At 45.5% G+C, this 18,597-nt stretch overlaps 1 protein-coding gene across 3 annotated transcripts; it reads right to left on the reverse strand.

Annotated features, from left to right (window-relative positions):
- Window positions 1-1,543: 1,543 nt before the first annotated feature.
- Window positions 1,544-16,997, reverse strand: METTL13 (methyltransferase 13, eEF1A N-terminus and K55). Of its 3 annotated transcripts, none has more exons than XM_081489470.1 (9): window positions 16,610-16,997; window positions 13,159-13,458; window positions 11,216-11,407; window positions 9,643-9,838; window positions 7,343-7,510; window positions 5,838-6,053; window positions 4,545-4,556; window positions 3,490-3,621; window positions 1,544-2,013 (listed from the first exon to the last, which is right to left on the reverse strand). In XM_081489470.1, exons 1-9 carry the CDS (start codon window positions 16,760-16,762, stop codon window positions 1,739-1,741), a joined length of 1,644 nt encoding a protein of 547 aa, XP_081345596.1. In that variant the 5' UTR covers window positions 16,763-16,997; the 3' UTR covers window positions 1,544-1,738. The 3 variants fall into 3 exon arrangements, with proteins under 3 accessions (XP_081345596.1, XP_081345594.1, XP_081345593.1); XM_081489468.1 differs by having other exon boundaries at window positions 11,216-11,415; window positions 12,699-13,458; XM_081489467.1 differs by lacking the exon at window positions 4,545-4,556 and having other exon boundaries at window positions 11,216-11,415; window positions 12,699-13,458.
- Window positions 16,998-18,597: the final 1,600 nt, after the last annotated feature.

The following is an 18,597-nucleotide window of genomic DNA, read 5'->3' on the forward strand; positions in this document are numbered from 1 at the left end:
CTCTTCTCACCTCCAAATGCTTCTCTCCAGTGAGCCCAATTCCTTGGACTACTCTTCCTAAGACATAGTTGAGACTTCATCATCATTCTCGTAATTCTCTAGCTTGGCTATGCCACCAAGTGTGCTGTTGAAAGTCTGCACAGCACTAGAGGGTGGTTGGGACCCTCCAACTCAGACCCTCTATAACCTATCCTAATACCGGATGAGTTTACAAACTAGAAAACGATGGAGGATGCCAAAGCTGAGTCCCTTGGGGTAGAAGGCAAGCCAAGAGATAACCTTCCCGTTACATGGTGCCAGGGAAGACCCTCTCCTGAAGAAGACCTAGTATTTCTAATGGATGTGATCTAAAAACATTATTCTGCACAAACTGACTTCTTCTCAACGGGCTGCAAACTGTGTAAGGATGACAACACAGTTTTGATATATGCTTTGCCTTGAGAGGGTAGAGTCCATTTAAAGGGCCTGTGGGGAGAGAAGCTGGGGTGGTGGATTTCCCATAGCACTGCTATTAAGTCAGTCTTGGCTTACTTAGAAGAGATGAATTGGCATAATAGTTTCAACTGGCTCAGGTGAGATTTGGGTTAGATGCAGTTTTGGTTTAACTATCCTTTATCTGAAATTACATGAGACAGTGTATTGAATCACTCACTTAGAAATATTCCTGAAACATGTTCATTTTTATTACTAATTTGTGCTTTCTGGCCATTCTTAAACATCTTTACTTCCACTACAACTTTTTACAGTGAGTCTGGTATGTAGCTGCCACTCAGTAAATGTGAGTAAACCAATACCAGAGACTTCAGACTGCTAAGACTCTGACACACGAGGTCATGGGGCCAGGTACATTCACCCCCTCTGAGGGGAACAGAATAGATGGCTTGGGCTATGAGAAAAGTTGTTACAGTGGGTTGAACTTACAGTTGCAGCAGGAAGGATGAGGGAAGGGATAGTTAGGAAGTCTGGGATGGACAGGTACCACCTGCTATATTTAAAATGGATAACCAACAAGGACCTACTGTATGGCACAGGGAACTCTACTTCATGTTATGTGGCAGCCTGGAGGGGAGGCGAGTTTAGGGGAGAATGGATACCTATATGTATATGGCTGAGTCCCTTTGCTGTCCACCTGAAACTATCACAACATTGTTAACTGGCTATACTCCAATATAAAATAAAAAGTTTAATAAAAAATTGAAAAAAATAGAGGAGCACGTTACCAGATTTTTAAATCGTAGGAGCATGTCAGCAGCAGTTTCATCTCCAGGAAGACAAAGTAGATGCTCTCTTAAATCTGTCTCACATCTATAGGGAGGCTACCCTATTTATAGTCTTTTGGTACAAAATGCTCTACTGTCTATCTCATTTGAGATGGTTCCTATAGGACCAAGAGAGGGAAAAAGCAAAGCAAACCGGTAATCACATGAGATGTCTCCAGTCCTAAGGAGCTTGGGACACACTTGTTAAGACATCACGCCTGCTGGAGCTCCAGCAGGGAATCTACTCAAGGACGTGGCACTGCTTAGATCAACCTAAGCAGTACTGAAGAAGACAGCACAGCAAAGACTTTTATTCTCCCAGACCATGAGGCAACCTCACGAGCAGGAGGGCGCACGTAGATGAGTATGAAACTAAGAAAAATACGAGGCTTAATACACTGTATTTCTTCAGTCTCTGGCAGGCCAGCAGCCTGAGGTCAGTCTGGCAGGAAGCTGAGAGGACTGCCTGGTCCGGACACTCACACAATCTTCACAGTGTTGAGCATGTCTGACAGGACATATGTATCATCCCAGCCCTTTCCGGGCTTCCTCAGGGTCTGCTCCAAGGCCCGGGCCATTTCCAGGAGCTCTGGTGTAGCGAGTTTGCACTCAGAGTGCAGCTGACAGAACAAGATCTCGTTGACTTCACCCTCAATTCGCCGGACATACAGGAGGGGGAACACCGCCTTGAGCCCAGCCAGCACTGAGTCCTTTAGCCCCAGATCTCGGCACACAAGGTTGAGGATAAAGACACCTGCCAGGTGAGAAAGGAAGAGAATGACCATGGTTCAGGGAACACAGGAGACAAGGTTCTGCTCTGAGGAATACAGCCATTCCTGATCCAGGTGGAGCAAGGTACACACCGTGACTGTGCTGAGAACGCACAGCATATGAAGAAAGAGAAACAGTAAGGGAATGCGTGAACCATAAGAAGGCTTCAAGCTCACTTCTTGCTCTCTTGTGCTGCTAACAAATATGACCATTCACCACGCCTCTGTTTCACAAAGAATTGCTTTGAGAAAGAAGAAATTAATACCCCCAAGTAATTAATACCAATTTCAGAGAGAAATTATATTCTTGACATGTATAACACATACCTTTATTTGTGACAATAAAGGTTCTAAATCAACTGTTTGCAAGCCAAATCAAAACACCTGGGAGGTTGTGAACATACAGATTAACAGCTCCAGCTTTTAAGTCATAAGGACCTGGGTTGGAGCCCTAAGTCTAATCGTGTGTCACTTTGGCAAGTCCCTACCTCAGTTTCCTAACCTGAAAACAGGTGGCTCTGAAGATGAAAAAGCATACTGCCCAGTCCAGGACATGTGGGGTTGCTAGCATCACATGCTGGCAGCGATATAAAGTGCTATTAATACAACTGCTTTGTGACACTGTGTGATTGCATCTACAAACTGAATAAATGCATAATGTGTGATCCAACAATTAAAACCCCACGTCTATGCCCAATAGACCTGCACACACACTTCACCAAAAGGCATCTACCAGAATGTTAATGGCAGTATTTCCTATTAAATCCTTGAAAAAGAAAAAACCCCAATGCCAACAGCAGAATGGATAAATTAATTGCAGTAGTCACCCAGTGATACACCAGAGCAATAAAAAGGAACAATGTCAACACGACACCATGAGTGAACCTCACAAACATCATGTTGAGTGAAAGAAAAGAGAGAACATTCCATATGGACAAAACTAAGCTGTGCTGATAGAAGTGAGGATGGTGGGCTTCGCTGGTGGCTCAGTAGATTAAGAATCTACCTGCCAATGCAAGGGATGTGGGTTTGATCTCTGGTCCATGAAGATCCCACACACCGTGGAGCAACTAAGCCCACGCGCCACAACTATTGAGCCTGTGCTCTAGAGCCCGTGCTCTACAACACAAGACGCCACCACAGCGAGAAGCCCACGCACCACGAAAAAGAGCAGCCCCCATTCTCTGCAACTAGAGAAAGCCCAAGCGCAGCAATGAAGACCCAGAGCAGCCAAAAACAGATAAATAAAATTATTAAAAAAGAAGTGAGGCTGGTGGTTATCCTTGAGAGGAGGACAAGTTACTGAAAGGAGGTAAGAGGACTTGTAGGGGTGCTGGTAAACGGGTAAGTTCAATCTGGGGAACCCAATCAAGCTACACACTTATGTCCATTTTTCATTAAAAAGAAAATCTTCCTAAAGGGCCCATCCCTTCTCCCTCACCACCTTCTGTTCTTCATACCTTCAGGAGTCAAGATGCTTTTGACCTTCTGCAGGAAAAGCGGGGCCACAAATGCTGGGGGTGGACAGCTCATCCCCAGGGTTGGGTCCTTACTGTCCACATCGAACATTATGACGTCGTAGTGAGGCCGTGCTGGGAAAGAGAAGCAGACAAGTCTCTGGTTTTTGCTGGATAAAATAACACCATTTACATTCCTCCACATTTCCTCTGCGACCTGTGGTAGGCACAGGTGGCTAAGTCAACAGGAATGACATGGAGGATGTGGTGCCTAAAGGTACCAAAGTCACAGTCCAGAGCAGTTACCTCATCAGGGCTCTGCTGGGAGTGCCCATGTCTAAGACGGGGCCATCATCTCATCTTCTTCTACATTTTAAAGCCCTTTCCACAGATTTCTGGGTCCATTCCAGCAGGATCATTACTCAGAGTCCATCTATACCAGTGATTTTCAACTCTGGCAGGACACTAGAGTCAAATGGGAAAATTCTAAATACTCAGAGAACCTGGGCTCTACTCCTGAACAACGGAGTTAAAAACTTCTGGAGTGGAGAAGAACAGATGGGTTGGGAAGTGAGATGCCCCTGGTACTTTTCTTAAGCTCCTCGGGTGATTCGAAATACAGAGATGAGAACCACTGGTCTAGACACAGCAGCTGCCTCTGCCTGTAAGGGCCGACCCAGCACATGGTATCTTTAACTTAACTCTGGAAACAGCATATGTTGCCTCCTAGGAGAAAACTGTTCTCAAATTAAAGTCAGCAAATCTTTTCTAGTTACTTGAACAATTATTGGCTCAAGAAAGAAGGGATTTGTTCAACGGGTGAGAAAGAACTGATGATGAATCTGTTCCACTCCTTACTAGAATATTAGTTTTTGCAAGGGGTAAGCCTACAATATGAACGACTGGTTTTTAGCAAACTGAGACAGTGCTAATGATTATTCAATAATCAATATATATTTACTTAGGACTACAGCATGCCCATCACTGTTCATAGCACAGATTTGATTTTGGTTTCTTCAAGAGCAGAACATGTTGGCTCATCAAAGTTCAGGGACAACCATGGCCCCCACCTGTGGCACTGAGTCCTCCAACAACCTGAAATGTTGTTGTTAGAGACAAAGGCCAGGGCTGTTCAGATCTGGTTTAGAGGTCCTAACAATAGCAGCACATCCTGGATTGAGTACCTACCACATGCCTGGCACTGTTTTAAGTGTTTTCACATGTATTAGCTATCCTGGGTCTGGGCCCCCACACTGGCACCAACCTCAGAGAGCAAATCTGGGAAACTCTGATGGAGTTCAGCTCACTCTGCAATTAAGGCAGCATCTGTCTATCCCAGCACCAAGATACTTACCCCAGGCATCCCGTTTTGCCATACCCTTCCTAGAAAATGCTCTAACCCAGTGAGAACCAGAGCAACTATTACAGAATGAGCAGACTAGGAAGGGTGGGTGGCCTGGACTCCCCAGGTTCACACAGGACTGAACCAACCTAACTTCTCCTTAAGGGGCTCACACTCTGCAAAACATCAGTCACCAGGAGCCTGTACATTAAGTTGCAAAAGCATCAGCAGAGCTATTAGAACACATTAACATGCCTTTTGTCCAAGTCTGGGATACAAATTATTAGAGAAAAATGGAGCCTTAATCCCAGCAGCAGCAGGGCTATTGGAATTCCCACTAACACCTGCATCAGGGTTTAACCTCAGTACTGTTGACATTTGGACCAGATCATTCTGTATCATCAGCAGCTATCCTGTGCATTGTAGGATGTTTAGCAGAGCATCCTTGGTCTCCATCCACTATATGCCAGAAGCACCCCTACCTAATGGTAGGCTGTGCTCTTACAACCAAAAAATGCCTGCCAACATTGCCAAACGCCCCTGGGGCTTAGAACCACTCATCTACATGAATGATGTTTTACTCCATTTCTGGCTTCACCTCGAGCTGAAAGATTTACAGAACACATCTCCCAACACAAACCCCCAACATTTCTTCCCCTTTACCTCACTCAGCTCCAGACACTGACTTTCTTGGGATGATGAGGTGGTGGCAAGGTCACAGGGTCAGAAGAGATTCAGAAGAGGAGCGCGCTGATTTTTTAGCACGATAAGGGCAGGAAACAGTCTGTTCTACTTGTTGCCATAGCCTAACCCCTAACAGCGCTGAGCATATGATAGACACTCTATATTTACTGAATAAACATGTCAACAAATGAGGGAACAAATGAACAGGTGAAAGACTGGGATGATGCTCATATCTCTTAGAGACAAATTCTACAGGCCCTTGCAGGCCTGACAACCTTGGATCAATCTTTCCTCAACACCCCTCTAAATTCTCCAACAGCAGTACCTTCTTCTTCTGCCAGGCTGGTTATAAAGTCCAGGCCATCTGCAATGTGGACCTTCATCCGGTCACTCTGGGAAAAGCCGAACCACTGGGTGGCCACTTCCAGCATAGAGGGGTCGATCTCCACAGCATGGATGCAGGACTTTGGGAAATGATCGTGGATAAAGAGAGGGAGGCTGCCCCCGCCCAGGCCTACCACCAACAGTGCCAGTGGGGTCTCTGTAATAAAGAATAAAAGCATTATGTTACCATCTGCTCACTTAAAGCTCTGCACCAGCCTTAGGGAGAACAAAAGAGACAGATTTTTCGCTCTGGCCAGAAGATACAAGATTTAGAGACTTGGCCTCCCTTGTCTCTTTCTAGAAATTCAGGAGTCAATTTAACATGTGTAAACTCAACCCTGGTCTCATGATCCTTCCTTTACCAGTTCCAGAAGAGCAATCAGTATGTTATTATTATGGTTCCTTAAACATCACAAAGCCCTCAGCTGACATTACAGCAATAATCCCTACCATCAGCATCATTAAACCCCTCTAGGAAATGGGAGGGACAATGGGCAACATCTTGTCCATGATCACAGGGTGTGTAGATGTGATGCCCTCTGCCCAGCTTCCAACTCAAAGGCCACAGCTACCTTTAATAAGACACATCCACCAAGTGAAGGAAATCCATCCAAGTTCCAGAAGCCACAGGAACACAAAGGCCCAAATCCTACCCTCAAGTTCAGAGAAACAGGGGATTAAAGAAGATATGAAACAAGAAAGGATCACCAAAAAGAGAGAAACCCTGAGGATCAAATGTAACAACTGAGAATCTGGGGACACACATCAGCACCAAGATAGATCACAAGTATAGGGTATTTCAACAGGACATACTCAGGGACTTTGGGGGAAGACAGTTACAAGAGTGGACAGAAACAAGTATTTTTGCTCCTGTGGTCAGATCCTAACCTATTATCAGTGGTAAGGCTATGACTGTACTACCTACACTATGGATTTTTTTTAAAGCAGAAATTCAAGAAAGAATTACATCTGGCACTCATATAATGCATCACTGAAAAGCCAGAAATTTTCCTAAAGTACACAGGTATTTCTCCGGAGATGTGATTTTTAAATGTTCCATCTGGTTACAGGGGTATATGGATATGCAAAAATTCATCAAGCTGAACAACTTAAGATTCGTCCACTTTATAGATTTCACTGAAGATATTTTATACATTAATTTTTAAAACTGTAGTTAATTTTACACTAATTTTTAAATAAATGAATAGAAGAAAAAATATAGATATCAGCACATATGTCTGTTTCAAGATTACAATTCAAGTTTGTGGGAAAAGTTACTTGGATGTTCATGAATGATGCGGAAGACAGTTGGGAATAAGAAAGATATGAATAGATGTGTATCTGTTGATCTGTAATCATGGTTCTTAAGCTGCAAGGCAGCCAACCCTGATGACATCTGTAATCTTACACATTTCCTACTGTGGAAGGCTGTGGCGACCTCCTCACCTAGAAGCAGCTCCGGGTTTTTCAACAGTGCAAGGCCGGCGATCATGGCTTTGTGGTGTTCGCAGCACAGGTAACTCTTATCAATAGACTGCCCCAGGGCTGCAGAGAGGTCCTCTGGGGTATCAGCAGGCCAATGTTTCTTCCTGTCCTTTTTCCGTTTCTTCTGGGCTAGATCAGAGACAGAGACGAATGAGGCTGAGTGTGAGGTATGCTGCTCCTTGGAAAGTAAGGCACACAAGCAGCAGTGTGCTGCAGCTGGCTGACTGAGACTCGGGAACCAATGGTGAAATATGCAGGCATTCTGTGAACTGGTTGACATGTTGGTAGCTTGAAATCTGGCCGTGGTGGCCATTTTCATGCACAGAAATTAGCAAATACTACAATTCGTGGCTTTTTTCCCCAAAGAGTTGGTGGTCCAACATTTAACATGTGCCAGGGTGTCAGAAAAGGGAAGTGGCAAAGAAAACATCCAAAAACTGAGAACACTGGGAATACTAGAGGGGTGCTAGTACTTCTTTAGGAAACATAAAGCCGCTCACAGAAGAGGAGTTTATTCATGAGTTTTTTTAAGCGGAAAAGAACTTAAAGTTACTAATTACTGCCTCTGTGCCAACTACCGTACCAGGACTCTTACTCCTGTAGCTTTTATGACAATCCTCTTATTCCAATTCTCAGCAGATAGAAAATCTGGCAGTGCAGCTAGGATTTGAATGTGGGACTGCCTGTCTCCAACACCAACCATCTTTCAACTGTATCACACAGACGGTAATGCACACCACCCCAGTGGACAAGGATATCACAAATGTTCACAGAAGGGGGAAAATTCTATAAAAGGTCCCTTTACATTTCCTCTCCCTACTCTCTCAACTGCACCAGGATAGAGTGAACAGCTGGTTTTGCCATTTTCCTAGGGACCAGCTGCACTCCACAGCAGCACTGGGCAGCGATGTGTGAGGGGCAACCTGATTTAACATAACAATCAGAAAGGTTCAATCACTTTTTAACACATTTTCCCTCCTCTCACCAATACTCCCTTAGGAAAATCTTTCCCATGAGAATTAAGTGATAGTAAGAAGACTAGGATCTTGACAACAGTGGGGGAAAAAAACATGAAACCCAAATTGGAGGGGAATATCTTCTTTGAATCAATTTTACTGAGTTTGTGGTGAGATGAAGCTGAACCAACCTGCACCCCAAGTGACCCAATGACAGCTCGGGAACCCAGCAAACACAGGTGCACTTGACCAGGGGACACCCCTCAAGAGAAAACTGTCCTGCAGAGAGTCACCTGACCCTGAGCCCTGGGCAAACCCAGGACCTCATGAGGTTCTGAATTCTCTCTTTTCACTCTCCTTCCAGATGGCCTTGCCAACAGGACAGCATGGTTTTCAGGCGAAGGAAACTTCTAAGAATCAGAAAAGCCAATTTCAGATTCCAAGCCTGAGTCTCTGGGCCTCAAAAGGGAAGTTATACTGGAGAGGTGGAGGGGAGGAGCATTCACTTCTACTCTATACATCTGATTTGTGAACTGATTACAATAAACAAGTATTGCTTTTGAAGTACAAATATATATACCGGAGAAAATAGCAGGTGAAACAAATGATTGCTTTCCCCCTTAAGGGGTGTTTCTGAGCAGCACCTGGGAGATCACTTAAAAGGGATCCTAGAGAACATGGTCTGGATCTACCCTGTCCAAGCCTGTAATCCTGGCTACCTGTGTCCATTTACATTGAAATATAAGTTCATTGGAAATAAATAAGATTAAAGATGCAGCTTTTTAGTCATAACAGCCATGTTCCTAATGCTCAGCATCCACACTGGGTATTAAATATTTCCTTCACTGCAAAAAGTTCTACTGGACAGCACTGGACTAGGTGACGTCCAGGGCACCCACCAACTCTACAATCCTCTAAACAGGCACTAGGAGGTGGCTGTGAGGAGAGCAGGCCTAATAAATTAATATACAGACACATATGGAGCAACTTATAAAATAGATGGTCTCTGAACTCCAGGCATTAAGGCGATGATCACATTTATTTGGTAAACCACCACAACCCCCTCCTTATCATTTTAGAGCCAGGCTTTGCTCAAGAAGAGAATATCGACCTCCCTTCTCTTCATCACCACTCACACCCTAAGAGCCCAGAAGATAAAAGGATGACCCACAGAGCCATGTGCCTCTGTTCACAGATATCCAGGTCTGTCCTACCACTTCACCAAGCTCCCAAGTCTCTCTGGCCACCCCACGTTGTCCATATCACATCCACAGGGACACCGCCACCGCGTCCACGATGCCTCACCTCTGTGAGATACATCCTGCAGCAGCCTGGCTTCTGACTGCACCACATTCCTGTTGCTGAGGAAGATGAGCCGCCGGAAGTAGCGCTTGTCATCTCCCTGCACATCCTCGATGACGTAGTCGCCGCTCAAGGGGCTGCAGTCTTGGTGCTGAACAATCCGGACCCCAATGTCCCCACCCACAGACAGGAAGGGCACCTGAAGGAACAGCAGAGCTGTGGTCGAAATGCCAGCTCCATTGAGAAAGACGAGAAAGTCTAATCCCTTGCCTTTGTGTCTCTGTGAGGAATCCCCACACCAAGGTCCTGTGTAGCAACGACTCCAAAGATTCGCCACTCCGTCAAAGTACTTTTCTGGGGCATTTGACTAGATCTCAAAAAGTTTAATCCATCTTTTTGAAAACCAACTGAATAAAGATGTCCCCAAACCATTAGTGAAATGCAGTTGGTTCTCCACAAGAAAAACAGGAGTTTCCCAAGAGTAATTCCTAAAAGGACTTTCAACAGTCCAAGACAATGAAAGTGAGAAGCAACTCTGAAGAGGGACCAGAATCATGAGAGAAGGAATGTGAGCTGGGATAAAAATCCATGGGCAAAGCAACCTCTCCAAATTTGAAGAAATCTCTCCTTTCTCCCAGTAATTCTCATCTTTTTCCTGCATTTTACTAAACAGGAAAAAAACAAATGAGGAAAAAAATACATTTCCCCCTAAACTTTTCCATTCCTTTCCCAATCTTCACACTTGATTCTTTTTAAAGACTTACAAGAGTATTTAATTATCATGAGGGACTCCAAACTTTGAGAGAAAATTCACAAAAGAACCTTCCCACAAGCTCTGGGTCTCTCTAATGACACTAACCCCAGTCTTCAGGAAGCATCACAGACTTACTAATCTGGCACAAGTCAGCCTTGTGGGCAGAACTACAGGCTGAGAACCCAGGAGACTGGCTTCTTCTTTCCAGGTCTGTTACTCACCAAGACTCCAGGTAGGTTGTCTTTCCCATCTATCAATAAGGATAAACTTTTTCTATAAAGTCCTTGCAGTAAAGTCAATCACCCTGTCTTATGACCAGGACAGCACAAGACAGACAGTGTCAACTGATAATATCATATCACCATTTTGGCAAAAACCTTCAGTTTCCTTCCTAGTGAAACATCAAACCTATGGAGTTAATATTCTGAAAATTAAGGTGAGCTCTTTTGGCCCTTTCCCATTCTACCTAATACAATGATGGTTCTAAGGAGCAAAATGGCCAAGGAAATCCTGTGCAAAGTGCATTAGGAGAACTGTCTGAGTAATCCACAGTGTGAGGAGCTGGAGGTGGAGACTTCCTTCATGCTATCTAAGAGGCCCTGCAGAGAGATGCTACTATGGGTCTCAATAAAGGCAATCACCTTCCACTCACTGCCCAGGACATAATTTCTACCCACTTACTCTTAGCTGTCAATATACCCTCCGGGAACAGTCTAGGGTCACAGACCCTAGTCCTAGCTTCTTCCAAGACAATCTCTGCCTTCCAGACTGTTAATTCAACTTCTCTGGAGACCCTGAAAGCTGCTACCCAAGCCTTCTTACCTGCAGCTGGGCGGGCATCCCGGCCGGGGCTAGCTCCATGACTCTGGCCGACAGCTCGGCCTGGATGCTGTCCATGCCTTCATACTGCTGACCTCGGTGAAGGGCCACTGTGATCAGCCTCCTGAAGCCTGCACTGGCTGCCAGCTGCTTCCGGCCCTCCTCCATGCCAAAGAGCCACTCGGTCTCCCGACCCTGGGGGACTGGAAAGAGGCATTTGTTGACAGGGAGTCCTGGGAAATGTTCAAGCCCACAACCAACATGCCCCACGTGGCAGACAGCCAGCCCTTGTCCAGGCCATCCCTTCCAACTGTGACCTACTGAGGGGCTATCAATTCCCTAGTGCACAAGGCCCACTGCCAGCAGACCCAAGGCAGGACCCAGTGTGGAAAAACAGTGTGGGCGTGTAAGGGTAGGGAGGCAAGTACCAAGTGTAAGAAAAAGAGTAATAATGGTAACATTTATTACATGCCAGGCATGATTCCAAACAGTTTACAAACAGAAACTAATCAAATCTTCACAACAGCCCAAGATGCAGGAAGCATCATTACTATTTCCATTTTATAAGTGAGAAAATTAAGACAGAAGTTACTGTATTTGCCCAAGTTCACACAGCTAGTAACTGGCGAAGCTAGGACTCAAACCCAGGCAGTCCAGCCCCAGAATCTATGCTCACATCTACTGTGCTATTTGTTCCCACAGGTGGACAGTTAGGATAAGGGAATACTTGGAAAAATGGATTCCATGTTAGGAAACTAATTACCAGCATGACATATCAATACTTCACATTTGTCTAGAATATTCCACTTTTGAAAGCATTTCCTCATACTATCTGTTGATCATTACTAAGGTGAACCTGGTATCATTTACCCCTTTCAATAATAACACTAACATTTGTAAAACTTATCATGTGCCAGGCATGATTAGAGCTTTTACGCTTCTCACAACTACAGAAGACAGTTACGACCTCACTTTATAGAGGAGAAAACTGAGGCACGGAAAGAACATTAACTCGTCCAGTAGCATCCTGAAGGGACTGAGCCAGGAATGGAAACCAGCCTGGTCCCAGAGCTGTCTTTTTCAGCTGCCACTCAGTCCTATTTGCATAAACTCAGCAGAGAAGCATAGAGACTTCCCCGGGTCATGCTGCTCACAGGCTACAAGGCTCCTTGCTTCTACTACTGTTACAAAGTAACATCTCTACAACAGCGGGACCTGCCTAAATTTATCTGTATTACTTCTCCCTCCTCCCGACCAACCCCATTCTCACACTTCATCAGGCCTTTGCCATGGAAGATGGAAAGACATAAACCTCAGATTCAAGCAGGCAACTCCCCTCTCCTTATGCAGTGGCCAGTCTAACCTCTCAAAGTACCACCCCCTTGCAAGATCAAGCCAGCCAAGGCATACCCATCCACCAAATCCCCAGATCCAGCCCCTGTAAGCCAGCCCCCTTCAGGAAAGAGAGGGAGCAATCCCAACTCACTGATGAAAATGGCAAAATGATTGTCCCGCGATGGTTTCACAGTGGGGCTGTCCACCACGTGGAGGGTGTAGCGTGGCTCCCCCGTGTCCCCACTGCACAAGTCCAGGGACACACTCCCCAGCCCGGCCTTGCGGTACAGCTGGCTGCACAGCCAGGCATATTGCTGCCGCTCCCGCACCGCCTCAGCCAGCCGCTCGGCACTCTCCAGCCGCACAGGTTTGCCCTGCTCCTGAGCACACAGCTCAAAGATCTGAAGGGCAGAGCCAGTGACCGGCCTGAACTTGGTCATGATGAAGGCAAAGACAGGCAGGGAGAACCGAGGCTCTGCTTCCAACAGCTGGTCCTGGCTGCTGGCCACCTGGTGCACCCTCACCATCCACCCCTCCCTAGAGAAGTGACCCACTGCTTTCTTCAGGACGTGAGCCTGAGCCAGGGAGATGCAGAGGTAGCGACCGCCCACCTGCAGGACACGGCCAACCTCAGCCAGCATCCTGTCCACCTGCTGCAGGGTCTTCTCCTCCTCATCTGTCAGGACTGCATCCAGGGTGCCCTTGTCTAACACCACCTGGAACGAGGCATCGGGGAACTCCATCTGTGTCATGTCCATCTTCAAGAAGCTCATCCTGGGCCGTCGGCTGGCATTGCGCTCCTTCATTTGCTTGATGACGACCTCGCTAATGTCAATGTTCACTATATCCTGATAGCCCACATCATACAGCTGCTCACTTAGCTCTGAGTTACCACACCCAACCACTAGCACCTAGGAAGAAAAACAAAAAAACAAGATGGAGGTGATCAAGGCAAAGGAATGAGAACACCATTACAGAGTTGATTCTATGCTCTATCGGAACTCACTAGTAACAAATCACATTTAGCTATAACAATGCAAGTTACACAGAAGCAGACTAACCAGGGTTGTTCTTTTCTCTGAAACAAGCCTTTATTAATCAAGTGCAGGAGCAAACTAATCATGGTTGTTCTTTTCTCTGAATCAAACATTTACTACTCAAGAATTGATAGAAAATCACAGAATCCAAATACAGTAGTTACAACTGAAATCTCCTATTTGTTTTACTGTTGAAAATGTAACTTACAAAACAGAAAGAGACTCACAGACTTAGAGAAGGTACTTATGGTTGCAAAGGGGAAGGATGGGGACAAGGGATAATTTGAGAGTTTGCAATGAACATGTATACACTGCTATATTTAAAATGGATAACCAACAAGAAACTACTGTATAGCACATGGAACTCTTCTCAATGTTGTGTGACAGCCTGGATGACAGGGGAGTTTGGAGAATGGATAAGGTATATGTAAGGCTGAGTCCTCTTTGCTGCTCACCTGAAACTATTGCAAAACTGTTAATTGCCTAGGTGGCAAGAATACACAGAAGAACTATACAAAAAAGATCTTCATGACCCAGATAACCATGATGGTGTGATCACTCAGCTAGAGCCAGACACCCTGGAATGTGAAGTCAAGTGAGCCTTAGGAAGCATCACTACGAACAAAGCTAGTGGAGGTGACGGAATTCCAGTTGAGCTATTTCAAATCCTAAAAGATGATGCTGTGAAAGTGTTGCACTCAATATGCCAGCAAATTTGGAAAACTAAGTAGTGGCCACAGGACTGAAAAAGGTCAGTTTTCATTCCAATCCCAAAGAAGGGCAATGCCAAAGAATGTTCAGACTACTGCACAATTGCACTCATCTCACACATTAGCAAAGTAATGCTCAAAATTCTCCAAGCCAAGCTTCAACAGTACATGAACCGTGAACTTCCAGATGTTCAAGCTGGATTAGAAAAAGCAGAGGAACCAGAGATCAAATTGCCCATATCCGTTGGATCATAGGAAAAAGCAAGAGCATTCCAGAAAAACATCTACCTCAGTCTTATTGACTACACCAAAGCCTTTGACAGTGTAGATCACAACAAACTGTGGAAAATTCTTCAAGAGATGGGAATACCAGACCACCTTACCTACCTCCTGAGAAATCTGTATGCAGGTCAAGAAGCAACAGTTAGAATCGGACATGGAACAACAGACTGGTTCCAAATTGGGAAAGGAGTACATCAAAGTTGTACATTGTCACCCTGCAGAGTACATCATGTGAAATGCCGGGCTGGATGAAGGACAAGCTGGAATCAAGATTGCCGGGAGAAATATCAATAACCCCAGATATGCAGATGACACCACCCTCATGGCAGAAAGCAAAGAGGAACTGAAGAGCCTCTCGATGAAAGTGAAAGAGGAGAGTGAAAAAGTTGGCTTAAAGCTCAACATTCAGAAAACTAAGATCATGGCATCCAGTCCCATCACTTCATGGCAAATAGATGGGCAAACAATGGAGACAGTGATAGACTTTATTTTGGGCTCCAAAATCACTGCAGATGATGACTGCAGCCATGAAATTAAAAGATGCTTGCTCCTTGGAAGAAAAGCTATGACCATCCTAGAAAGCGTATTAAAAAGCATAGACATTACTTTACCAACAAAGGTCCATCTAGTCAAAGCTATGGTTTTTCCAGTAGTCATGTATGAATGTGAGAGCTGGACTATAAAGAAAGCTGAGCACTGAAGAATTGATGCTTTTGAACTGTGGTGTTGGAGAAGACTCTTGAGAGTCCCTTGGACTGCAAGGAGATCAAACCAGTCCATCCTAAAGGAAATCAGTCCTGAATATTCATTGGAATGACTGATGCTGAAGCTGAAACTCCAATACTATGGCCACCTGATGTAAAGAAATGACTCATTGGAAAAGACCCTGATGCTGGGAAAGATTGAAGGCAGGGGGAGAAAGGGAGGACAGAGGATGAGATGGTTGGATGGCATCACCGACTCGACAGACCCGAATTTGAGCAAGTTCTGGGAGCTAGTGATGAACTGGGAAGCCTGGCATGCTTTTTTGCAAAAAGTTGGACATGACTGAGCGAATGAACTGAATTGAACTGAACCTCAATACAAAAAGTTAAAAAAAAATAAAAATCTAGGTCTGGCATAATCCTATTCCACTCATGCCTTGGGTTCCAACTCATGATATTCTGCTATTTCCTGAAGCCAAACTTAAAACACAAGTTGTTGCCTCCCTCTCTACAGAGCAATCTCCCATTGATCCTTCAAAATTCTGCCCCATCTCTGGAAAAGCATGGTACTGTGACAACTGCATAAGCTTTTAAGCTAGGTGGGCTTAAGTCTAAATCCCCACATGACCATTTACTACATTTATGATCTTGGGCAAGAGACTGACTCTCAGAGACTCAGTTTCCTCATCTGTAGAATTTGTGTACTATCACTCACCTTGAAGTTTATTATGAGAACTCAGTGACTGAACACACACAGACACACGCTGCACCCAGCATAAAGTCTGGCTCTTAGAGTTTCCTCCTTGAATGTTTGTTTTCTATCCTTTTCCTTCCCTACTTCCAGTACAACCCCATCGCTGTCCAACCTATTACTGTACTTATCACTTCTGAAATGTGCCCAGGGTTTATATATCAACGCATCTGCCGCTAAAGGGATGAGCACAGCGCCTGAAAGTGTGGGCTCACAACAACTATTTGATAACAGATTAATTTATCAGTAAAGCCACAGATGCTACCAGTTCCCCGGGCATTCACAGTGACAGAAAAGCACACTTCCTTCACTAGGAGGAGCTACCTAGGTTGCACTACTTAATAAGTCATTCTTCCTGCGAAATTACTAATTCAAGAATGATCTGGGGGTGGAAGCTGTTATCTGAAAATCTGTAAAAGGATATTTTGTAATTACGTTTTAGCCTGAATGTTGCATGAAATCCTGAAAACACCGGCCCAGTTAGAGCCCCCACGCCGGTAACGGTCTACCAAATGCAGGATTTCTGTTTTCAGTTCCTACTTTCCAGAGCACACACTGGGCTGCCAGGCCGCGCTTACCTTTTCCCTGGGCTTGATGTATTTGTGCAGCACCCCGCACAGTTCCAGGTAGGTTCCATACCACTCGAAAGCTTTCTTTCCTCGCTGCTGGAAGAACTTCTCCCAGTAGTCAACGGAGCCAAACTCCTTAGAGCTTTTAGGTAAGAGATTCATATTCCCACTACCCGAGCTGCGTCTTCAAGATTCCTGCTCCCTGTGTGGTACCATCAGAGGCGCTTCCCCACACGTTGGCTCTGGGACACAGCTGCGGGAATTCTTTCCACGGACAAACAGCCTCATTTACTTGTCCCCAACTCAAAATCCAAAGGGATGATCCTTACACGCTCACCGCATCCGCGAGACACTGACCCTAATAAACGTTCACCCCTTGATCCACGCCCAGTCTCCCAACCCACGTGGGAGGCCCCCACACTTTTTCAGAGTTCGGTTTCAGAACCGGCTATCATATCCGGGTGCGAGGCTTCGCGATTGGCCGGTTGTCCAGACCATCCCAGCAGCTCATTGGTCAGTGATTTTCGTTCCTGACACCTAAGTGGCTGCAACGACCTCGCCTCACACCCGCGACTTCGTCGCTGGCTCCGCGCGTTTATTTACGTGAGCCGGAACGGGGCGGGGCCTCGGGCCGGAGGCGGGGCGGAAGCCGGGCTGTCCCAGTGAGCGCCGCGCGGGGGCAGCTTTCTCAGCTCTGGGAGAGAGCTCCGCCCGAGCTCGGTGTTCCTGACCTCGGTGTTTCCTCTCTGAGCTCTCTTTCTAATCAAGAGCCACCCAAGGGCTGAGCGCCGCTGGCGGTGCGCACGCTGAAGGAGGGGACCTCCGAAAGGAAAATCCTGTAGATTAGAAGGAAGGGGCTTGTGCCGATTCACCAGGTGTATTTCCCAAGGATTTGCATTTCTTTTTTTTTTTTTTCTTTCTTAAGGCTCCATTGTCCATGGGACTTCCCAGGCAAGAATAGTGGAGTGGGTTGCCATTTTCCTTCTCCAAGGATTTGCATTTCTAACCAGTTCCCCGGTGATACCAACGATGTGATACCCAGCGACCACACTTTGAGAACTGCTGTTAAGAGATGAGGCAAAATGGAAGTTTCCAACTCCACAATTTTAAGAGACTATCTAAAAGCCCCCTACGAGAATCTGAAAAAACATGTATTTTCATGTACCACTTGCTGAGTTCACATTATTTCCTCTCTACCTAAGATAAGGTGAACTGGAAGGAGGCTTGTCTTAGGTAAGCCTCAGAGGGTTCAGCTACGGCAGCATGCAGGGTTCCTAATGGATGTGACGTCAGTTCTTTCAAAGAGCACTTATTAAGAGCAGAGGACACTGTGCTTGAATTGCTCCCCAATACCGAAGTAACAAAACAACATAGCCTCTGCCTTCTCCCCTCGAGTACTGATTCAACATTTTAAGGGTGTAATATGAGCCCATCTCTGTGGTGAAAGCTAAGGATGCAGTAGTAAGCAAGACAACAGTATGGAAGAACACATCAAACAGTTACAAAAAAGAATCTGTAATGAGGCAATGCCAAAGAATGCTCAAACTACCGCACAATTGCACTCATCTCACACGCTAGTAAAGTAATGCCCCAAATTCTCCAAGCCAGGCTTCAGCAAAACGTGAACTGTGAACTTCCAGACGTTCAAGCTGGTTTTAGAAAAGGCAGAGGAACCAGAGATCAAATTGCCAACATTCGCTGGATCATCGAAAAAGCAAGAGAGTTCCAGAAAAACATCTATTTCTGCTTTATTAACTATGCCAAAGCCTTTGACTGTGTGGATCACAATAAACTGTGGAAAATTCTGAAAGAGATGGGACTACCAGACCACCTGACCTGCCTCTTGAGAAACCTGTATGCAGGTCAGGAAGCAACAGTTAGAACTGGACATGGAAAAACGGACTGGTTTCAAATAGGGAAAGGAATACATCAAGGCTGTATATTGTCACCCTGCTTATTTAACTTATATGCAGAGTACATCATGAGAAACGCTGGGC

Source organism: Giraffa tippelskirchi, chromosome 5 (assembly GCF_054371585.1).
Source record: "Giraffa tippelskirchi isolate mGirTip1 chromosome 5, T2T-mGirTip1v1.2.pri, whole genome shotgun sequence".
NCBI lineage: Eukaryota > Metazoa > Chordata > Mammalia > Artiodactyla > Giraffidae > Giraffa > Giraffa tippelskirchi.

What these genes read in the sequence shown, in the direction of transcription:
- METTL13 (XM_081489468.1), bottom strand. Translation starts at nt 16,762, where the DNA reads ATGAATCTCTTACCTAAAAGCTCTAAGGAGTTTGGCTCCGTTGACTAC. An exon ending in TCATTTTGCCATTTTCATCA is followed by an intron (nt 11,416 to 12,698) that starts GTGAGTTGGGAT and finishes GCCTCTTTCCAG; the next exon opens with TCCCCCAGGGTCGGGAGACC. An exon ending in GCAGGATGTATCTCACAGAG is followed by an intron (nt 7,511 to 9,642) that starts GTGAGGCATCGT and finishes TCTCTGATCTAG; the next exon opens with CCCAGAAGAAACGGAAAAAG.